At 32.1% G+C, this 18484-nt stretch overlaps 2 protein-coding genes across 2 annotated transcripts in view; both read right to left on the bottom strand.

Moving 5' to 3' along the window:
- LOC109839783 (LIM domain-containing protein WLIM2b-like) overlaps positions 1-2085 on the bottom strand; it is a 2828-nt gene extending 743 nt beyond the window's left edge. Inside the window, exons 1-4 of the mRNA XM_020408283.1 lie at positions 1858-2085; positions 1268-1367; positions 1094-1119; positions 883-972 (exon numbers count right to left, since the gene is read on the bottom strand). Of these exons, the coding sequence (XP_020263872.1) occupies positions 883-972; positions 1094-1119; positions 1268-1367; positions 1858-1992 (351 nt within the window). The 5' untranslated portion in view covers positions 1993-2085. The remainder of the gene's footprint in view (positions 1-882; positions 973-1093; positions 1120-1267; positions 1368-1857) is intronic.
- The window catches only part of LOC109836908, a 15636-nt gene continuing 311 nt past the window's right edge, over positions 3160-18484 (bottom strand). Inside the window, exons 2-13 of the mRNA XM_020404949.1 lie at positions 18353-18484; positions 18200-18274; positions 18021-18122; positions 17876-17916; positions 8737-8850; positions 7512-7626; positions 7017-7207; positions 6820-6936; positions 5720-5800; positions 5230-5468; positions 5006-5045; positions 3160-3853 (exon numbers count right to left, since the gene is read on the bottom strand). The exon at positions 18353-18484 is cut by the window's right edge and continues 64 nt beyond it. Coding sequence (XP_020260538.1) covers positions 3308-3853; positions 5006-5045; positions 5230-5468; positions 5720-5800; positions 6820-6936; positions 7017-7207; positions 7512-7626; positions 8737-8850; positions 17876-17916; positions 18021-18122; positions 18200-18274; positions 18353-18484 — 1793 coding nt within the window. The 3' untranslated portion in view covers positions 3160-3307. The remainder of the gene's footprint in view (positions 3854-5005; positions 5046-5229; positions 5469-5719; positions 5801-6819; positions 6937-7016; positions 7208-7511; positions 7627-8736; positions 8851-17875; positions 17917-18020; positions 18123-18199; positions 18275-18352) is intronic.

Here is an 18484-nt window from a genome sequence, read left to right as displayed (position 1 = left end):
TGTAGGGAATAAATTATTTATTAGTTTTTCTTTGGGGATTTTTCCAATTTTGAGGGCATTTTCGTTGATTTTTCCAAGCGTGAGGCATTTCCACAGATTTCTTTTCAAAAATGAGGGCATTTCCTTTTTTGTCCAAATATGAGGGCAATCTGTAAATGACGAAGGGGTCTCCCTTTAAATAATAGTACAGATAAACCCCTTTTAGTTTTGGTGAGTTTTCCTGATGCAGTTTTACCCTGAGGGTGAAATATTTCTGACTCTTTTACCCTCAAATAGGCTCATTAATTTCAATCAAGGACACCTAGGATAAAAGAGTCAAAACATTAAATCCAGGGAGTCTACCTACAGCAATGAAAATAACCCTATGGGGATAACAAGTATAGAACAACAGTGCTGCAAAGTGTCTATGTGCAATTGAATAAATGTAATTTATTGTAGAAACCATGACCGTTAGTATTCCCTTCACTAACCATAAAGTACTAGTGTGCACCCCGTGCAAAGCACGACCTTCTTTTTTTTATTTATGCTACAGTAATTCTTTTTAATGCTACAGTAATTATTTGCAAAGGGCTACATTATTTTTTTAATGCCACAGTATCCTGGTTTATGCTATAGTAATTCACTGTAGCATTTCTGTAGCACGAATGGTGAATCTTTGGATCCTTCTATAAGCATAGAGGAGTAGATTAACATGGTCATAATGATTGGAACTAGTTCTTTAGAATTTATGCCTCTCCGAAGAATGACAATATTAAGCTTATTACTTTAATTTCTATGTGATAGAAAACTTTATTTTGGAACTAAATCTCACACGTCATATATATAAGTTTTAACACTGATACAAGAGAAAGATGAAGAAATTTAGCAACTTATGTCAAATACCTTCTCCAAAGGGTAAACAGTCTTATTGCAGACGGCACATTTTTCCTGGGTTCCAGAGAACATGGAGGAGACCTTGCTTGGTGCCCTTGACTGTAATATTTTCAGTGAAGTTTATCAGACTATGCATAAGCCAAGAGATTGCAAAAGTAAAAAAGAATAAATGAAAGAGAAAAAAGAAGGAAAAAGAAAAATGAATTGCAAGATGATATACCAGTTCCTTGTTCTCAGATTTGGGCGCTGAGCATTATCGAACAAGAGTTAGGCCATTGCGGGTGAATCCACGTACAATGAGCAAGGATTAATATAAAACAATGTACATACAGATATTTTCCTAAAATGATTTTGCATTAAGTAGCATTTACAATAAAGATTTAAGTTGGCTCACGAGTATGGAATTTCTTGGAGAAGCTGCCAGTCTCCTTGAAGAGCTGCTCAAAGTGAGGCTTGCAGTAGAGGACACCATCCATGGATGAGTAGCTGCACATCTGAGAACATACACGTAAGATCCATTGCTTATAGTTTCAGCATTCGTACTTATGGACAATTAAAATCTACAATTTTCTGCCGCTCCTTCGGTTGTGTCTCTCCTAAATTAATTTTAGTGTTCTTGGCGTTATAAATAGCTAAGTCCATTGGCTCCTCTATTAGTTTAGTTATATGGATTTAACAAATTTATATGATTGAAATCTGACCCCTATTTTGTCCACAAGTATAAGTAATCTAATCTGTAATATCTAAATACCATTGAAATATGCTAGAACGTATCTTAATGAATACAGATCAAAGCATCGCAACAAAAATAGAAATAGTTACACTGCACCAAAACTCTGAAGTTGTTACAATGGTTGAGGATTATACTTACATATCCTAACAACAGAAGCACCCTTACATGCTTCATATGGTATGATTACATGAAAACAGAACAAAAAGATGCATTTTAAATGTTGAAATGATAGTTAGGGAGTTAATACTTACAGTTAGATTCCCCTTGCAGTGACTGCATTTGAAGCAGGTTTTGTGATAGGGGACGCCATCAGCCGTCAACAGGTCGCAGATATGAACAGTCTTGTCGCACGCATTACACTTATCCTGAGTTCCGCTGAACGACATTGTGCCAAGGAAAAAATAAAAACGTTGAATTAAGGATCGAAACTGATTCGCCTTTTTTGTGCAGACTAAAGGCGACGTTAAGGAAGGAAAGAAGAGAAGTTTGAGGAGGTATATGAAGAGGGAAGTGGTGGAAAGGAGGAGATTTAAGACCCCTGAATTGCTGAGAGATGTGAGAATGAGAGGAGAAATAGGAGTAAGAAGCTCTCAACCGCCAATACTAAGTCAAGCCACTTAATCCTTGGGTCATGCTAATTATAGAGATCTGCAGGGTTTTTTTTTTAATGAAGGAATTATAACATTATTTTGTCACACTTAACTTTATAGTTTCAGTCAAGAAATTGAAAGGATCAAATCTGTGCAAAACATACCCGGTAATTGAGTGTCAAGAATGTATGTGCCCAGAAAACTAGTATCTTGTATGCATATGCCGAGAATTTCAATCGGCATTTAGTTATGCAAGTTTTCTTTTCATTAGAGGTGGAAAGTAATCAAATAATCAATGGATAGTCCATTGATTGTTAGTCTAACTGTTCAGTTATATTTGATTTGGTGGTTGTCAAGTATCAGCTTAAAATTTCACCATTTATAACTTGTATTATTACATGGATGTTGTTATGTTTTTGATTTACTTATATTTTTCACTTGGGTTCTATACTAATTATGGAAGAATTAAAAAAGTCTCAAGTCAATTTTTTAACAATATATAAAATTACATATTTACATCATAATTTTAAAAAATCAATGTTATTTACAAAAATCAAATCAGATTATCTACAAAAACAAACTCAAGAGAATGATTCATCAGTCCATATATGTCAGGATTTTGCCCCTAAGCTGGTGTCAGTTTTGGGGAGAAAATCTTGAGGCAGGAGTTATATTGTATGCTATGCAGATTACTCCTTGTGAAGACAAATGGTAAGTTTTTCTTTTTCTTTTTCCTAATTTTTTTAAAGCAAAGAAAGCCTCTTACATTGTACAATAGGGTTAAGAGCATCCAGCCATCCAGTAGTCTCACCACAAAATCCAGCTAAAAAAGGCATGGAAATCTTTACGGAGTGATGACACTTGATTTGCCATAATTTCAACTGGATTTGCACAAATAAATCAAAATTAAAACATAAACTCACCTGGATACATCAACACATATCAAAAGCATTGATTACATACCAGAAACTCAATTTTGGAGCACAAGAGATCATCATTAAAAATTATTTATGAAATCACTTAAAATACTAAAAGCACATATACAACACAACTTTCAGTGTATACATTCATCCAATAACCATTATACATATATGAACGATAAACAAACCAATTAAGGAGGTAACACAACTTTCTGGCACAAGATGAGATCTGATAAAGTCTTCCCATGGCGATCAATTCTCCTCGAACAATTCACACCTCCATCAAGAACATTCCTCACTACAACATTTAATGATTGAATTCCTCTCACCTCATATATCTCCACTTTCACCTGCTCAAGCTTATTATTTTTTTGCTTAATTGCTTCAGGATCAGGGAACAATGAGGTATCGAGCAGGACAGAGACAACATTTTTTACCCAAATAGGTGTTATTACCCTTTTTAGCCTCTCAATATCTTGAGGGAAATGGGGGACGAGGGAGAAATTTAGGTCATTTCCTTTGTCTCCAGCTCGGCTATGAGCAACTTCATAGAGTGGAACCTTCTTGCCTGAAGGAGCAGCAGTTATAGGCACTGAATATAGCGCGGTATTTGTGTGATTATCTTTTACAGTAGTCTGTGTTTCTTCATTTTGTCCTCTGACAGTTGGGGTATTGCAGGGAGATGTGGATTTTGTTTGCTCAATTTCTGTAATCCAGAAAATCCGTTCACGTTCAACCTATGCAATTATCACAACATAATCATGAAATATGAATAGCTAGAGGTATCAAATATAGCCATGGAGTTTCTGAAAATAAGTGAATAGTTCAAAGAAATATGCAGTCACAGACAAAAAAAAATTAGATGATTTGGTTCTTCAAGCCAGCAGTCTGCGCAAAAAATCCACAGAAATCCTCGAAAGGTTTGACCAACTAAAGAGGAAGAACATACAGCCATCATATGATTAGCCAAAACTTTTGTGATGATGGGATAGTCAAACAATATATCCATGGAGTTTGAAGAGACCCCGTTTTCTTTGTGCACTTCATGTTCATTGAAATGCCAGATGGCCACATTTCTTGCAGATTTAGCAATATATTTTTAACTTGGCATCTATTCCTCTGCTTGATTATAGAATCTTATGACATAGTAATGGGTCGTTATTCAGTATTACAGATTGATAGGCATCTCTACCTTTATTTCCTTACCTATTCGTCTTCCTCCTCTTTTCTTTCTTTAGTTCTTTTCCTTTTTAGGGAAAAATAAAAAGCCAATAGGCCACTCAAATAGGTCTAGTGAACTTATCACTAAAAAATAGAAGATAAAGTGCTTAAAACTTGTTTATAAAACATCACAACACCCAATACTTCCATTAGTTTATACTTATCAATAAATTCAGAAGCCAAATAGATCGATCTTAGCTTCGACATTGGTCTAGTAATTGTATCTAAAAACTTAGATCATTGCCACATATGACACAAACTAAACAAATGTGGTATTCCAGACAAACAGCTGAATAGTGGTTCAACTTACATTGCAACTTCAAACATGTTCAATTAGCAAATAGCAAATTACATAGGTGATTGAACAGCATAAAGTAAAAATGTTAAAAGAAAGAACCCTTTTTTGGGAAAAGATAAAAAGTAATATCTTGCAAGAAAGGATTTTGACAACAAAATCAAGTGCGTGCCAGTAGACTCTGGAAGCTGATACCATATCAGCCAATCGATTAAGTGAAACAGCTTCAATATTTACTACAAAGTAAAGTGGATTTGAATGTTTGGCATGTGTTTGCTTTATCCAATCATAGCATTCTCCACCCGGACGTTTCCAGTTAAGTTTAGGTACATAATTAACAAAGTCATTACACTTGCAAAAAAAAAATCCATACCAGTTCCTTTTTAAGAAGTATCTCCTTCTTGCAACCAGTGCTGCATTTCAGAAAAGAGCAGATTGAAAAGCTTTGAAAAAGAAAATATTCCATAATAATGAACTGCACCTTTTAATAGCGCTTAATATACAAATCCCTCTGGAATGGCCCAGTATTCCATATCGCAAAGTTTCAGAACTGAAATTATATAAAGAAATGAAAACAGAAGAAAAACTTATATGAACCTGATACCACCACCGGCAGCTGGCCCATTCGTGTAGAGTGCAATAAATTCTTCAACAAAGTGAGCAGCATGCTCCTCTAACTCAAACAAACCATCCATGCGAAGCCTAACATCCATTACTTGTTCTTCACATGAGATTCCCTCATTAGTACTGCCTGCTTTTAGGCTGTCATGTCCAATAATATATGAAACAATACAATCTCTGACTTCAGGGCATGTTTCATTCATCCAAGATCTAACCTACACACAAGATGGAGTCCGTCATGCAATTAGTGTTAGAAGAGACCTATATGAATCACTGGAAAATGCATTCTGATGTTACGAATAACTAAACTTAGCTTTTCCAACCTTTTATTGAATAAGTAATAAATGATGATGAAATACCATTGTCTTGAAAACTGGAGTTTTTGTACATAAACTTCTTAAAATAGTTTTTAAAATATAGATCAGAAGTTGCAACTAAAAGTGCAGAAATGCATGAAACTGCTAACCAGGAAATCTGCCGCTTGAGCTCGTCTTAAACATCCATATCCTCCATATGATATTTCTCCCCAGCCTTTCCATCCACAAGTCTGCAAGGCCCCTAGTTTATGTTGTCCAAATATGAGAATAGGAAATTATGTTGTGATACGCCTATTAGATAGTTTCATAGTAATATATTTTGAAGCTGAAATAATTATAAATGTTAAGTCATGGTACAAATAAGATTTACATATTAGAACAACGAACATTCTCTTGTCCTCAGTGGTAGAGTAACAAAACTTTGCCTCGAACAAGATAAGGCACATTTATCTAATCTTACAGATTGTGCTTTGTAGTAAGGGGCCAAAGACTAACATGCAACAAATGCAGAATGATTGGCTATCTAAAGTGTGAAGGTGACATATAATCTCTGTCAGCATTATTACTACTTGTTGACATGAATATGCAAATCAGTTATTCCGACATCAATTTGAGAGTTGTTGGTGTAAAGGCATCAGTGGGTAGATTTTCATTTGTGGAAGAATGGAAAACGGCAAACATTGGCTAGAAAGTAACAACAGAACCCCCAGTCAACATAGGAAGGTAAGAAGTGTTATGATTCATCTATTAAATTTTGACTTATTTATTTTGAAAATCACTTATATTACCCAAGCTATTATGTTGTTAATAATTATAACATGAACTAACAGAAAACTAAAACTTTATAATTGGATATTCACAACCATATCCTAAATTTCCAAAATTTGTCATATCTTATCGTGTCATATCTGTATCCTGTACCTTTGAAACCTGTTAAGCAAAGTTAGGATCATATGACTTGGGCTTAGCTCCAGGACAGGAAAAAAAAGTAAAAAAATGATATAAGGTATTATCTCCCGTAAATTTGGATAGACATTATTCTGTAGGCTTCAACACATGTTTAAAGAAGCAATGAAGTGGGTGTATTAAAGGGTTCAGATACTATAATATTTTTGTAGCTAAATTGAGCACCAAAGCTGGAAAATAAAGCAGTATTGTGTAACACTAGATAGGGGAAGAAACCTTACAATTCCACCATTAAATAATTTGCACTCTTCATATAATCTGTCATGTTTAACTATTAACTTACCATTGGAACCAAGCGTAGAAGTTTGTCGGGGATGTGAAAGATGGATGGTTTAGCACCAGAGCAGAGAACTTTATCATTTGATAATTGTAAAAAGTGCACCTCCCTCAAATCTATAACCTGCTCCAGCAAAATATGGTCAATATTTTGTCTCAATATTCTGAATTAATAATTGCATTTGAATTATTTGACCTACTCACCACGTCCGGAGTAATATAAGAACCAGGATCTCCAATCTCATAAAGGAGCTGCTCAGCACAGGTCCTACAGTCCAAAAGACCTCCACTACCATCTGCCTTTGCTACACATACTTCTCCTCTATAGCTAATTTCAGCATATGGAAGTGACAAATTCAAAAGTTGTTCATAAGAAAGAATCCGACATTTATCTCCTGCCACAGAATGTACACATCAAACCATTCAGCACGTATTAGAAATAGTATCGGAGAAGAAGAAAGAAGCTAATTATGAATTCTAGATTGCATGTAACTTAACCAACCATAACTTAGCAGTCTAATATGCAACAATTTTGTCAACATGTAAGCATTTCAGGTCAAAAAAGGACCGGCTATGAAGCACAAGGATCCAAGGAAACTTTATTAAGCTTTTACGAATGGCCACAAATAAATAAATTCACTACATAATATACAGCAAATGTACTAACAATTTATGATGTGTTATGCATGCAAGCTGTACCCGGATGCATAAAGTATCCTCCTGTGACCTGACAACCACACTCTAGAAGATGGCCGGCAACTGCCCCTTGAGCCAACAATTCGAAGTCATTCCAATTCCAACCTAGTTCATAAACCTAATAATGAAGTAAGTATGCTCAGACTAGAAATATGAATATAAATCATTATATACAGTATGTTGAGGGCAGAAACGGGAACTAATTATGTGCTCTGGTGATTGTTCAACTCTAATTCTAATACAATATAGCCCTCATTAGCCATAAATTATGCAAGTTAGCATCATCTTGAAGCATGCATTTTAATACAAGGTCACTATAACAAGCTTAAGAAAGCAGTAAAAAAAGTTAATCTCCAAACAAATAATGCTTTCAAGAGTACATATTTTCAAGTTCAAAACTTTCAGTAAGCATCTTCCTTAGTACATTGAATTTGCAGTTGTACCTTATAAGGAAATAATGGTTGTCAAAATAAAACAATTCGAGCCAAAAGTCCATGATGTTTTATAAAATCAACAAAAAAAGTTGGAATATTCAATTGTGAACAGATAGAGAATGCATTCCCTTGAATATTAGAAGTGGGATAACTAACTGCATAGTTATGGTTAATTTGAAAAGTAACATACTCAAAGTAAACAGTGAACTATTGGTCCTTCTGAAATAACTATTTTTGGTAATATATGATGATAGTTTGTGATATTCTCCTAAGGTACAGAATGAGAATGAACAACAAAATCATTCAGGTAAATACAAGAACAACAAAATCATTCAGGTAAATACAAGAAGAATAGAATCTTTATGCTGGATGTAAATGCATTGTCAGCCTGTTGCCTAACAGCGTCAGACAGTGTTAAAGTGGTTAAATAAGTTGGAACCAAGTGCATCAGTTTTCTCGAGATCCTAGGTCTGAACCTCCCTCCAGTGCGATAACAGTTATTCCCATTACTTACCTCCTTCAATAAAGCACAGTATGGTTCCAGCTGATTTGGTATGCACTAATGATTCATTACCCAATAACTTGTAGGGTTAAGTGATTGACAAGAACAAATAAGAGTGGAAAAGTTGGAAGTATCACAAGTTGTTGACATGAAGTAACGAACTATCAAACAAACTATTTATATTTGCTAATCACGTAAAAAATAAAATTACAATGATTATGTTCTACATGGAACAATGGCATGTCAGGAACACTTCTACTTGCAATAGGTACTAGGTAGATAGTTTCCATACCATGGGAGCCAAGAATAACGCAGCATCAGCAACTCTTGAAGTAATCACTACTTGTGGTTTGTATCTCTCTAGGCATTGAACAATTGGAGCTGCTCCTAGGTACGTACTCGCACCCTTCACATATACAAAGCAAACTATTAGATCTAAAATAAAGAAAACAACTATGGAAAAAGTTATAAAATCTGCTGCTTTTTGTGTCAAAAGTTAAACACTTAGGGGGGGTTATTGGTTGGGACATTTTGGGGGATAATGAGATAATTTTGGGGATTCTATTTCATAGTGTTATGCATTGGGACAATGGAACAAGGATAATACATTTTTGTGTTATTAGTTTTTTGGAACACTAGTGAGACAATTACACCACTTAGGATAAAATTATCCCACTCATATACAAAAATTTTGTCCCAATAGTAAAAATTTACCCTATCCTCCATATTGGAACAATGTTGTTCCACTTTGAAGGCAATTGGGATAATTTTAAAATATTTTTGTATTACTTAACTAATACATGCTAATTATATTATAAATATATGATATGATATATAAAATATAACATATATTAATAATATTATATAATAGTAATTACAGTATAACGTATTTATTATAATATTATATAATATTTTAATAACATATATTAATAATATTATGTAATATATTATTATATAATATTAATTAGTAATTATAGTATAACGTATTTATTATAATATTATATAATATTTTAGTAACATATATTAATATTTTAATAACATAATTTAATAACATATATTAATAATATTATATAATATTATATTAAATATATTATTCATATATTATATCAATTATTAAATAATGTAGCATACCAAAATAATGTTAATTAGTAATTATTGTATAACATATTATATTTTTGTATAAATAAAATAATGTAATATAATATATTATACTATAACGCGATACCTTTTAATATATATATTATATTTTAATTTTAATATAATATTATAAAAAATATTACATTGAATAAAGTAAAATATTATAATATTTTATAAAATATATGAATTTGGTTGTGATGGAGTATATAAGGTCTAAAGGCAATTTGTATTAAACCAACATGTATATATTTATACTTGTCCAAATATGGATTAACATCTGCAACTCCTAGCAGTTGAATTGTCTGTTCATTCCTATCGACTGTAGTAGTCCTTTCTAGGGTTTTGATATTAATTAAAGATTTATAATCTAAAAAGTCAATTTTATAGATGTCTCTATTAGGAACATCGGGTATAGTCCACTTATTAAGTGATTCTATGCCAGTCTCATATTCAGTTAACTGAGCATTTTTTACTTTTTTTATTCCAGTATAACCGGATTTTCGAGCCAAACTACTTTCTATGATGTCTGACATAATTTTTTCTTACAGATATATCTCTTAAGTATTTAACCAGTAAGGATGAAGAATTTTTATTTTTCTTTTTATTCTTTATAAAACAACCTAGCAGAAGGCTTACATGTCTGTCAACGACTTACACTACCCTAAAAGCCATCCCGGCAACAACGGGCTTTACACTGCGCGACTTTGATGACGTCCCATAAGCATGCAAACTAAGTTCTTAAACAGAGAATGAAAAGAACATATAAAAATTCTACATTCTTACAAGTAAACAATCAAAAGATAATTTGTAAGATCAATTTTAAGCAGACATAAAGTAGTCAAACATGGCTCTGATATCAAAAGTTGACGGAAGCAAAAAACAGAAAGAAAGAAGACTTACAGAGTACGCCGGCCGATTCTCAAAATATAATCTTTATTATCCAAGATATATTACAAAGAGGCACACTTTATATTACAGAGGATTTTTCTTAAAGACTACTTCACTCTTACAAAGTTTTTTCTATCACTCCAAATCTCTCCATAACTCTCAGACCAATTTCATATTTATAGACGACGTCTTCAGCCTTCCAAAGATTCCTTGAAAGCGACTTCACACATTTACGAAATCGTCGTGGCACACTACCAACAGTAAGATGCTTTTTTTAAAGTAGCTTTATAAAAGCGTCTTTTAGAAAAGCTGCTTTATAAAGTAGCCTTACAAAAGTAGATTCTAGACGGCTCCCCGAGGCTCAATCTAGATCTTTGTACTGCTTATGAAGCGGATTCTTTACCTTTAAGGATAGGTATATTGTTGTCAAATATTTCTGCCTAGATGTCTTCTGGATCTTAGGCATCTTGAATAGGTGTATCTTCTTTTATAGAATGGCTACTTCTGGTATCACTAGTGTCAAAACCTTCTGCAAATTGTTTCTTAAAATATTCCAGACATTTCTGCTAGATTTCTGATTCAGAATTTTGAGGGCATTTCCTCCTCACCATTTTTGCTATTTTTAATAGCGGATTTTATCTTTGAATTTCTTGAGTCATATGAGACTCTAGCATAGAGCTATTTTTCTGAATAATTTCTTCTAATTGCTTAACCTTTGATTCAAGGTCAATCTCGTTCCACCAACGACAATAATATTTTCTTTTTAAGACTGGTATATTTGACACAGTCTAATCACATTCAATAGTCCAATTTCATATCCAAGAAATTTCTACTTCTGCGAAGAAATGTATCAGACACATGCCATCTATAAGTTGGCTTTCATCTAGCTTAACAAGGATAGGATGGAAATCAACCCAAGATGAGTATAACTTCATCAACAGTTCAGGAATAATATTAATCTTAATGCCATAAGTTTCCCACCATTTATAAAACCAGGTTGGGATTCCCTTTTGAAGAGCTGTTGGACATAGTTTAATTAACCATGTATGTTTATTTTTGGGATTTTGGTATAAAAACACATCATGAAAGGCCTGTTTATAGTCCCAATAATTAAAGAGAGATGTTTCTTTCGAGTTTTGGGCCTTTAGTAAGGGCAACTCTTGATTTGGGTTTATAGCCCAATTTCTTGGAAGTATAACTTCTTGAATAATGCACTTACTGAAACTGGGTGGAACAGTATGATTTTCACTGGCCCAGAAGTGTGTAATTTCCATACCCTTCTGTATTAGAAGAGTTTTCATCTATGCTCTTGATTTTAGAGACAATGTCGGATAATAAGTTTCATGCAGATATTTCTGCCTTATTTTTTCTGGATCGTTCATTATAGAAACATCATCTGGTTCTAGATACAGAACCACATCTGATATAGGCTTTTTAGTCCATTCAATTTCCTTTTTTACTATAGAAGTAAAAGGTTCAGGACTATTTTCTTAAGTAATAAGATCATTAATGCCTTTATAAAAGGCCTGAGATGGGCTTGAAAAAATTATGTTTCTTCGAAATAGTTCTCCATGAATTTGGCTGTGATGGAGTATAACTCCTTTCAGAATTATTTTGGCCTATAAGACCTGAGCTTGAACTTGGGCCTGGGCCTCCTCTCCCCCTCCCTGAAAAGGAGGGATTATTCCGTCTCATTTGTACCCTGTAAAAATTCGCGGGTTAAAAAATCAGGAAGATGATTATAATCACCTTTAATATATTTAATTTTAAATTGATACATAGCTAATTCAGCTTGTCATCTAGCAAATATTTGTTTAGAAACTAAATTTTTAACATCTTTTTCAATAATGTTTTTAGCAGAACTGTAATCAATTCTAAGTAAAAATTCTTGATTTAAGATATCATCTCGAAATTTAGAAAAGCATTTAATTATAGAAAACATTTCTTTTTTAATTGTGTAATAATTAAATTGGGCTTTATCCCATTTACCAGAGGTAAAACAAACTAATTGTTCTTTATTAGTTTGAAGATCAACTTGTTTTAATATTCCTCCATAACCAATATTAGACGCATCTGTTTCAACTATTTTGAACCAGTGAATATTAGCAAGATGAATACAAGGTAAACATTTAACTTAAGTTTAATTCTTTTGACTGCAGCAGCATGTTGCTCAGTCCAAGGCTTAGCCTTTTTCTTATAAGCCTATCATATAGAAGAACTGTATCTTGTGCTAGATTTTTATAATAATCTGCAACATAATTTAATACACCTAAAAATCTCTGTAATTGTTTAGTATCAGTGGATTTATCAGGAAATTTGGATGCAAATTCAATACTACGATCAATAGGGATTGTCGTTCCTTTGCTATATTATGACCCGGAAATCTAATCTGAGTTTGAAATAATTTCATTTTAGGAGCAGATATGGTTAACCCATTTTTAATAGCTAAATTTCTAAAAGTTTCTAAGTGTTTAACATGTTGATCAAAACTATGAGAAAAAATCAGAATATCATCTATATATGACAATATAAAATCCGTATAAGGAATAAAAAATTTATTCATAATGTTTTGAAATTCAGAAGGTGCGTTTTAAGCCCAAATGGCATAACATTCCATTCATAGTGTCCAAATAGGACAACAAAAGCAGTTTTATATTTATCTTTTTCTTCTATTTGAATTTGCCAATAGCCTGATTTTAAATCAAACTTTGAAAATATTTTTGCATTAGTAATATGATTTAATAGATCCCTTTTATTAGGAATCGGATATCTAATCCATTTAAGGACTGTATTAAGAGGTTTATAATTTATTACTAATCTAGGAACACATCTTTCTCTTTCGGCTGCATTATTAACATAGAATGAAGTACAACTCCAAGGAGAATATGACTTCCTTATTAATTTTTTCTCTATAAGAGTTTGTATTTTTTTTTTTACAAAGATCAAGATATTCTTGATTCATTTGGCATGGCCTAGATTTAGTCGGAATAATTTTCTCATTAAAACCTTCTATATAAGGTAAAGAAACAATATGTTGTTTCCTATTCCAAAACGCATTTGGCACATCACTACATACAGTGAGTTTAAATTTATTTTCAATTTGACTTATTAAGTCCTTTTGTTTCTTTATTTGTTCTTCAACTTGAACAAATACTATTTCTTCTTTAAGAAAGTTTATTTGATTTTCTTTCAAGATTATGTTCTTGACTTCATTAACATTCTTGTTTGAGGATCAGTAATAAATTCAAATATAATTTCTTTATCCTCAAACTTGGCTTTTATGCCAGTAGTGTCAATTTGACTAATGGGCATCATATTATGCAAAAATGGTGTCCCAAGTATAATGTGTTAGGATAAAATTTTAACTAAAATACAGGGAGTTGGTATGCAAGTCCCTTGAACACATATATGTGCTTGTGGTAATTTATATTTTACCTCTAATTGATTACCATTGGCACTACTCAGAGTCTGAGTAGTTTTTTCAAAGAATTTTGAAGGAACTACGCCCTCATTTATGCAGTTTAAATCTGCACCACTATCGACCAGAGCTATAAGGTCTGGTATAAACATTTGTTCAGCTATGACCAAAGTAATTTTTATATACCATTTTTGAGAAGTAGCTTGTTGCAGTATTTGCAACAGTGCATTAGTATCAGTATCACTGTCACTTTGTTCACTATGTTGAATAAGAGCATTCAAATTTTCTTTATCATTATCTAATTTTGAGAAAATATATTTATTCTCTTGCTTTAAGTCTTTGACTTCTTTTTTGAGATCTTGTATCTCTTTATTAAGAGATGATAAAGATATATCTTTAGATGTATGGGCAATATTTTACCTTCTTTTCTGAATTTCAGAAAATTTAAATACATTGTTCGTATTTTGACTTTCTTTAATTTCTTTACAAGGTATATTTTTTAATATTTCTTCTTTTAATTCTGATGATATATCTTCAGATAAAATTTTTGCTAGTAACTCATAATTTGATTTAATCATGTTAATAAAGAGTTCATTCATTTGGACTATAGCTTACCAATAATCAGCTTCTGCATATTAACTGTACATTTATAATTTTCTTCTTCCTCAGATTCTGAGGTTGACGAATATGATTCGTCTTCAGTATCACTGTTAATCATAATTTTATACAGCATTCTTTTAAGACCTTCATCTTCTACTTCTTTAATTTTCTTTTTCGCATAACATCGATTAGCATAGTATCCGATACGGCCACATTTATAACAATGAATTTTATTTTTCTCTTTTTTAATTTTCTTTTTAGCCTTATCTGGCTCTTCTTTTTCTTTTTCTTTAAAAAAATCTTTTCTTTTTTTTTTAATTTTTTTTCCCCTTATCAGGAATATTTTCTTTATCAACCTTATATGGTTGATCATAAGCAAATTGCTCACAGAATTCTTCCAATTCTTTTCTTTTCGTAAGTCTTTAAGACTTTAATTGATTTTTGAGCTTTAAGTCATTACATAAAGCTAAGCCTTCTTTAATACAGGCGTTTGACAAATACTCATATAATAGGTTGTCGTAAGGGATATATCCCCCATATTCAGATCGGATTTTATTCCGAACTTTTTCTGCAAATAATGTAGATAAGCCATCTATGAATTTAGCTTTCCAATGTGAGCTATTAGCATCACTTAGAGACATTACTCTACTTAGATAGGTATTTTTATACCACCTAAAATGAGTTAAAGATGGACATCTAAAATTTTGTAATAATGTCCTAATTCTTTCACCTTCATCAAGGTAAGAACTAGTAAAATGATGTGTTATAGCTAACATTAATGTATAAACAACATCTTCTTGCTGAACTCTCCATTTTCTATTTTAGTAGCTCCTAAAATTTTATTACGAGCTTCAGCAGAAAGATAATTATCCCACCATCCTTTAAGGATGCTAGTAAAACCACAAGTTATAAAAGAAGCTATCATTCTTTCGGTGTTACCATTTTGTTTACAAATTGTACCATACATTAACATTCTATGTATAGTAGCATTTACTTGAGTATCTGATAATCCATCTATATTCCATTTGTAGATATTTCTACCATTATAATCAGTCTGTAGATAGGCTGTGATGGAGTATAACTCCTTTCAGAATTATAAGCCAAAATATATTATTCATATATTATATCAATTATTATATAATGTAGCATACTAATATAATTTTAATTAGTAATTATTGTATAACATATTATTTTTTATAAATAAAATAATGTATTATATTAAATATTATATTATTAAAATATTATATTAAATATATTGATATTATAATATTATATTAATTATAATATATAGTATAGCATGCTAATATAATATAATATAATACAATATAATAATTAATAATAGTAATTTCTAAGTATAGTATAATATATTATATTTTAATATAAAGTAAAATAATATATTAATTATAATATATAGTATAGCATGCTAATATAATATAATATAATACAATATAATAATTAATAATAGTAATTTCTAAGTATAGTATAATATATTATATTTTAATATAAAGTAAAATAATATTTATCTTATAATAATATACTAAATAATATACTAAACCAATTGGATAAGTTAATTTAGAAGTAATTAATAAATAAAATTATATTTTAATAAGGTATCACATCATCAATTATCCCACATGAATTGTCAAATCAAAGACTCAAATTATCTCATTATCCTATTTTATCCCACTTTACCCCACTCAAAATATCCCAAAGGGATAAAATTATTTCATTGAAATAATTTTCCCACTTGGCCCCAATTTGTCCCAACCAATAACCCCCTTAGGGGCATCCTGATCCAAAAAGGATACAAACATGTGCCGCGATGAACTTCTATTATAATATAAGACTACTACAAACATACTCACAATCAAGGTTTTAAATGTCGGATGTCTGGTTCATGTCGGATTGCTGAAATCCATGTCGGACAGCGAAAATCGGGGATATATCGGGGGACATTCACTAAATATAGGATTGTCATATCGGGTAGTGCGCATATGTATAATATCATGTCCTAAATGTAATCTAAGCATTCATAAATTCAATATAAGCATACTTTATAAATTCTATAGACTAAACATATAAAAAAGTAAATAATATATGGATTTAGGTTCATAAATTCTTTCTATCGGGTTCATAAGAAACTCTTAAACATGAGAACGGGTCAAACGAGTTTGGGTATTTATCACCAAACCCAAACCCGATAACAAAAAACATATCTTAAAGAAAAGTATCATATCGACCAATTTTTCAAAGCTAAAAAATAGGCCGATATGCCCGATATGACCCTAATATATCCGATTTAGCCCTGAAAACCGACATACGAGTTGAAAACGTCCATGTCGTGTCGGTCAAGTCCTCAAACCGATATGTCGGCCGACATTTAAAACCTTGCTCACAATGATCACATATTAACACACATTACCTACTTTCTATTAAAGTGTGAAACTTTAATTATATATATATAGATATATATACATATATAGATATATATACATATATAGATATATATGTATATATATATATATGTATATCTATATAAACTTATGTCAACTTAAATGGACTATCCACCAAACTTATATCAACTTAAGTTGATGTCCACCGAACTTCCTAGTCACTCATTTATTAATATAAAAAACATTTTCATATCATGCAAGGATCCCTAGGCAATATGAGTCGCTAAAAAGTTTGGTGGATAACTTTTTGCTATCCACTTAAGTTGACACAAGTTTTACTCTCTCTCTCTCTCTCTCTTTATATATATACATACATATATATATATATATATAATATTATATTATATATATATGGGAAAAGTGAAATCTAAGGTGTGATCACCCTAGGCTCCCACCTAAGGACGGCTGGCCATAAATCTAGCATTCATTGCACTAAATTTTTTTTTAGCGTATGCCGCTCCGTGAACTTGATGCATACACGCTAAACCTAAACACACGGTTGCCAATTTGGGTGTGAACCCGTCGTGTGTTTAACAGCCATTCATCCATTCGCGGACGTAAATTTTATATCGTTTTCGAATGAAATAGAATACTTTTTTGGACGACATCAACGATGGTAAAACACGAACAGGGTTCACCGCGGCAAAATTGGTGTGTTTGAGTTTAAGATATGTGTATGATCTAAGTTCAAGCAGGTAGCGGATCGTAAAAAATATTAGGGAATGATGTGATTTCTTAGGCCGCGTTCCTTAGGTGGGAGCCTAGGTGTCACCTTAGATTGCACTTTTCCAATATATATATATATATGTTATTATATATATATATATATATATGTATAATATGATATTATATTATATATTATATATATTATATATATAGTATATATAATATATGCTTGGAAAACGCTGTAATTGCGACTAAGATAACAGACTTACTCCTTCCAGTATACCATAACCGTCAGATGACAACGATGAGCCTGGAAAAGAAAACAAAAACAAAATCAAGGGTTTCAAGAAAACAAAATCAAAATCAAGGGTTTCAAGAGAACAAACCAAACAAAATACGTGAAGCATTCATTACCCAAATTCGCATCAGAAACTTCATAAGCAACCGCCACAGACACTCCAATCCCGAGCCTCCTCGCCACATCCACAGTCTCCTTCTTCGCACCAACAGGATCCACTTAACAAGAAGCAAACCCTACCAAAATCAGCAAACCCCCAAAATTTTCCAACCCAAGTACAAATATTCCTACTTACTTGCACCCATGTTAGTAATTATACAAACTCCTTTCTCAACAGCCAAAGGCAACAGCATCAACATCCACTTGGAAACTACGAAAACTCCATCAGTCAGTATTCAGCACAATCAAACCCCTAATTACAAAATTTGTTAAAAAGAATAAAAATTACGTCTTGGATCGTATCCTTTGCCGCCAGCGACCATGGCTTGGTATCGATCAGCGAGGGTCCGTTCAGCCAAGCACTCGAGCACTATGTAATCGAGCTGCGGAACTCGACGGAGAAGTTTGACGGCGGCGGTTG

This window comes from Asparagus officinalis, chromosome 4 (assembly GCF_001876935.1).
Source record: "Asparagus officinalis chromosome 4, Aspof.V1, whole genome shotgun sequence".
NCBI lineage: Eukaryota > Viridiplantae > Streptophyta > Magnoliopsida > Asparagales > Asparagaceae > Asparagus > Asparagus officinalis.
The sequence above is the reverse complement of the archived record's forward strand: the minus strand, read 5'-3'. Positions and strand labels throughout refer to the sequence as shown.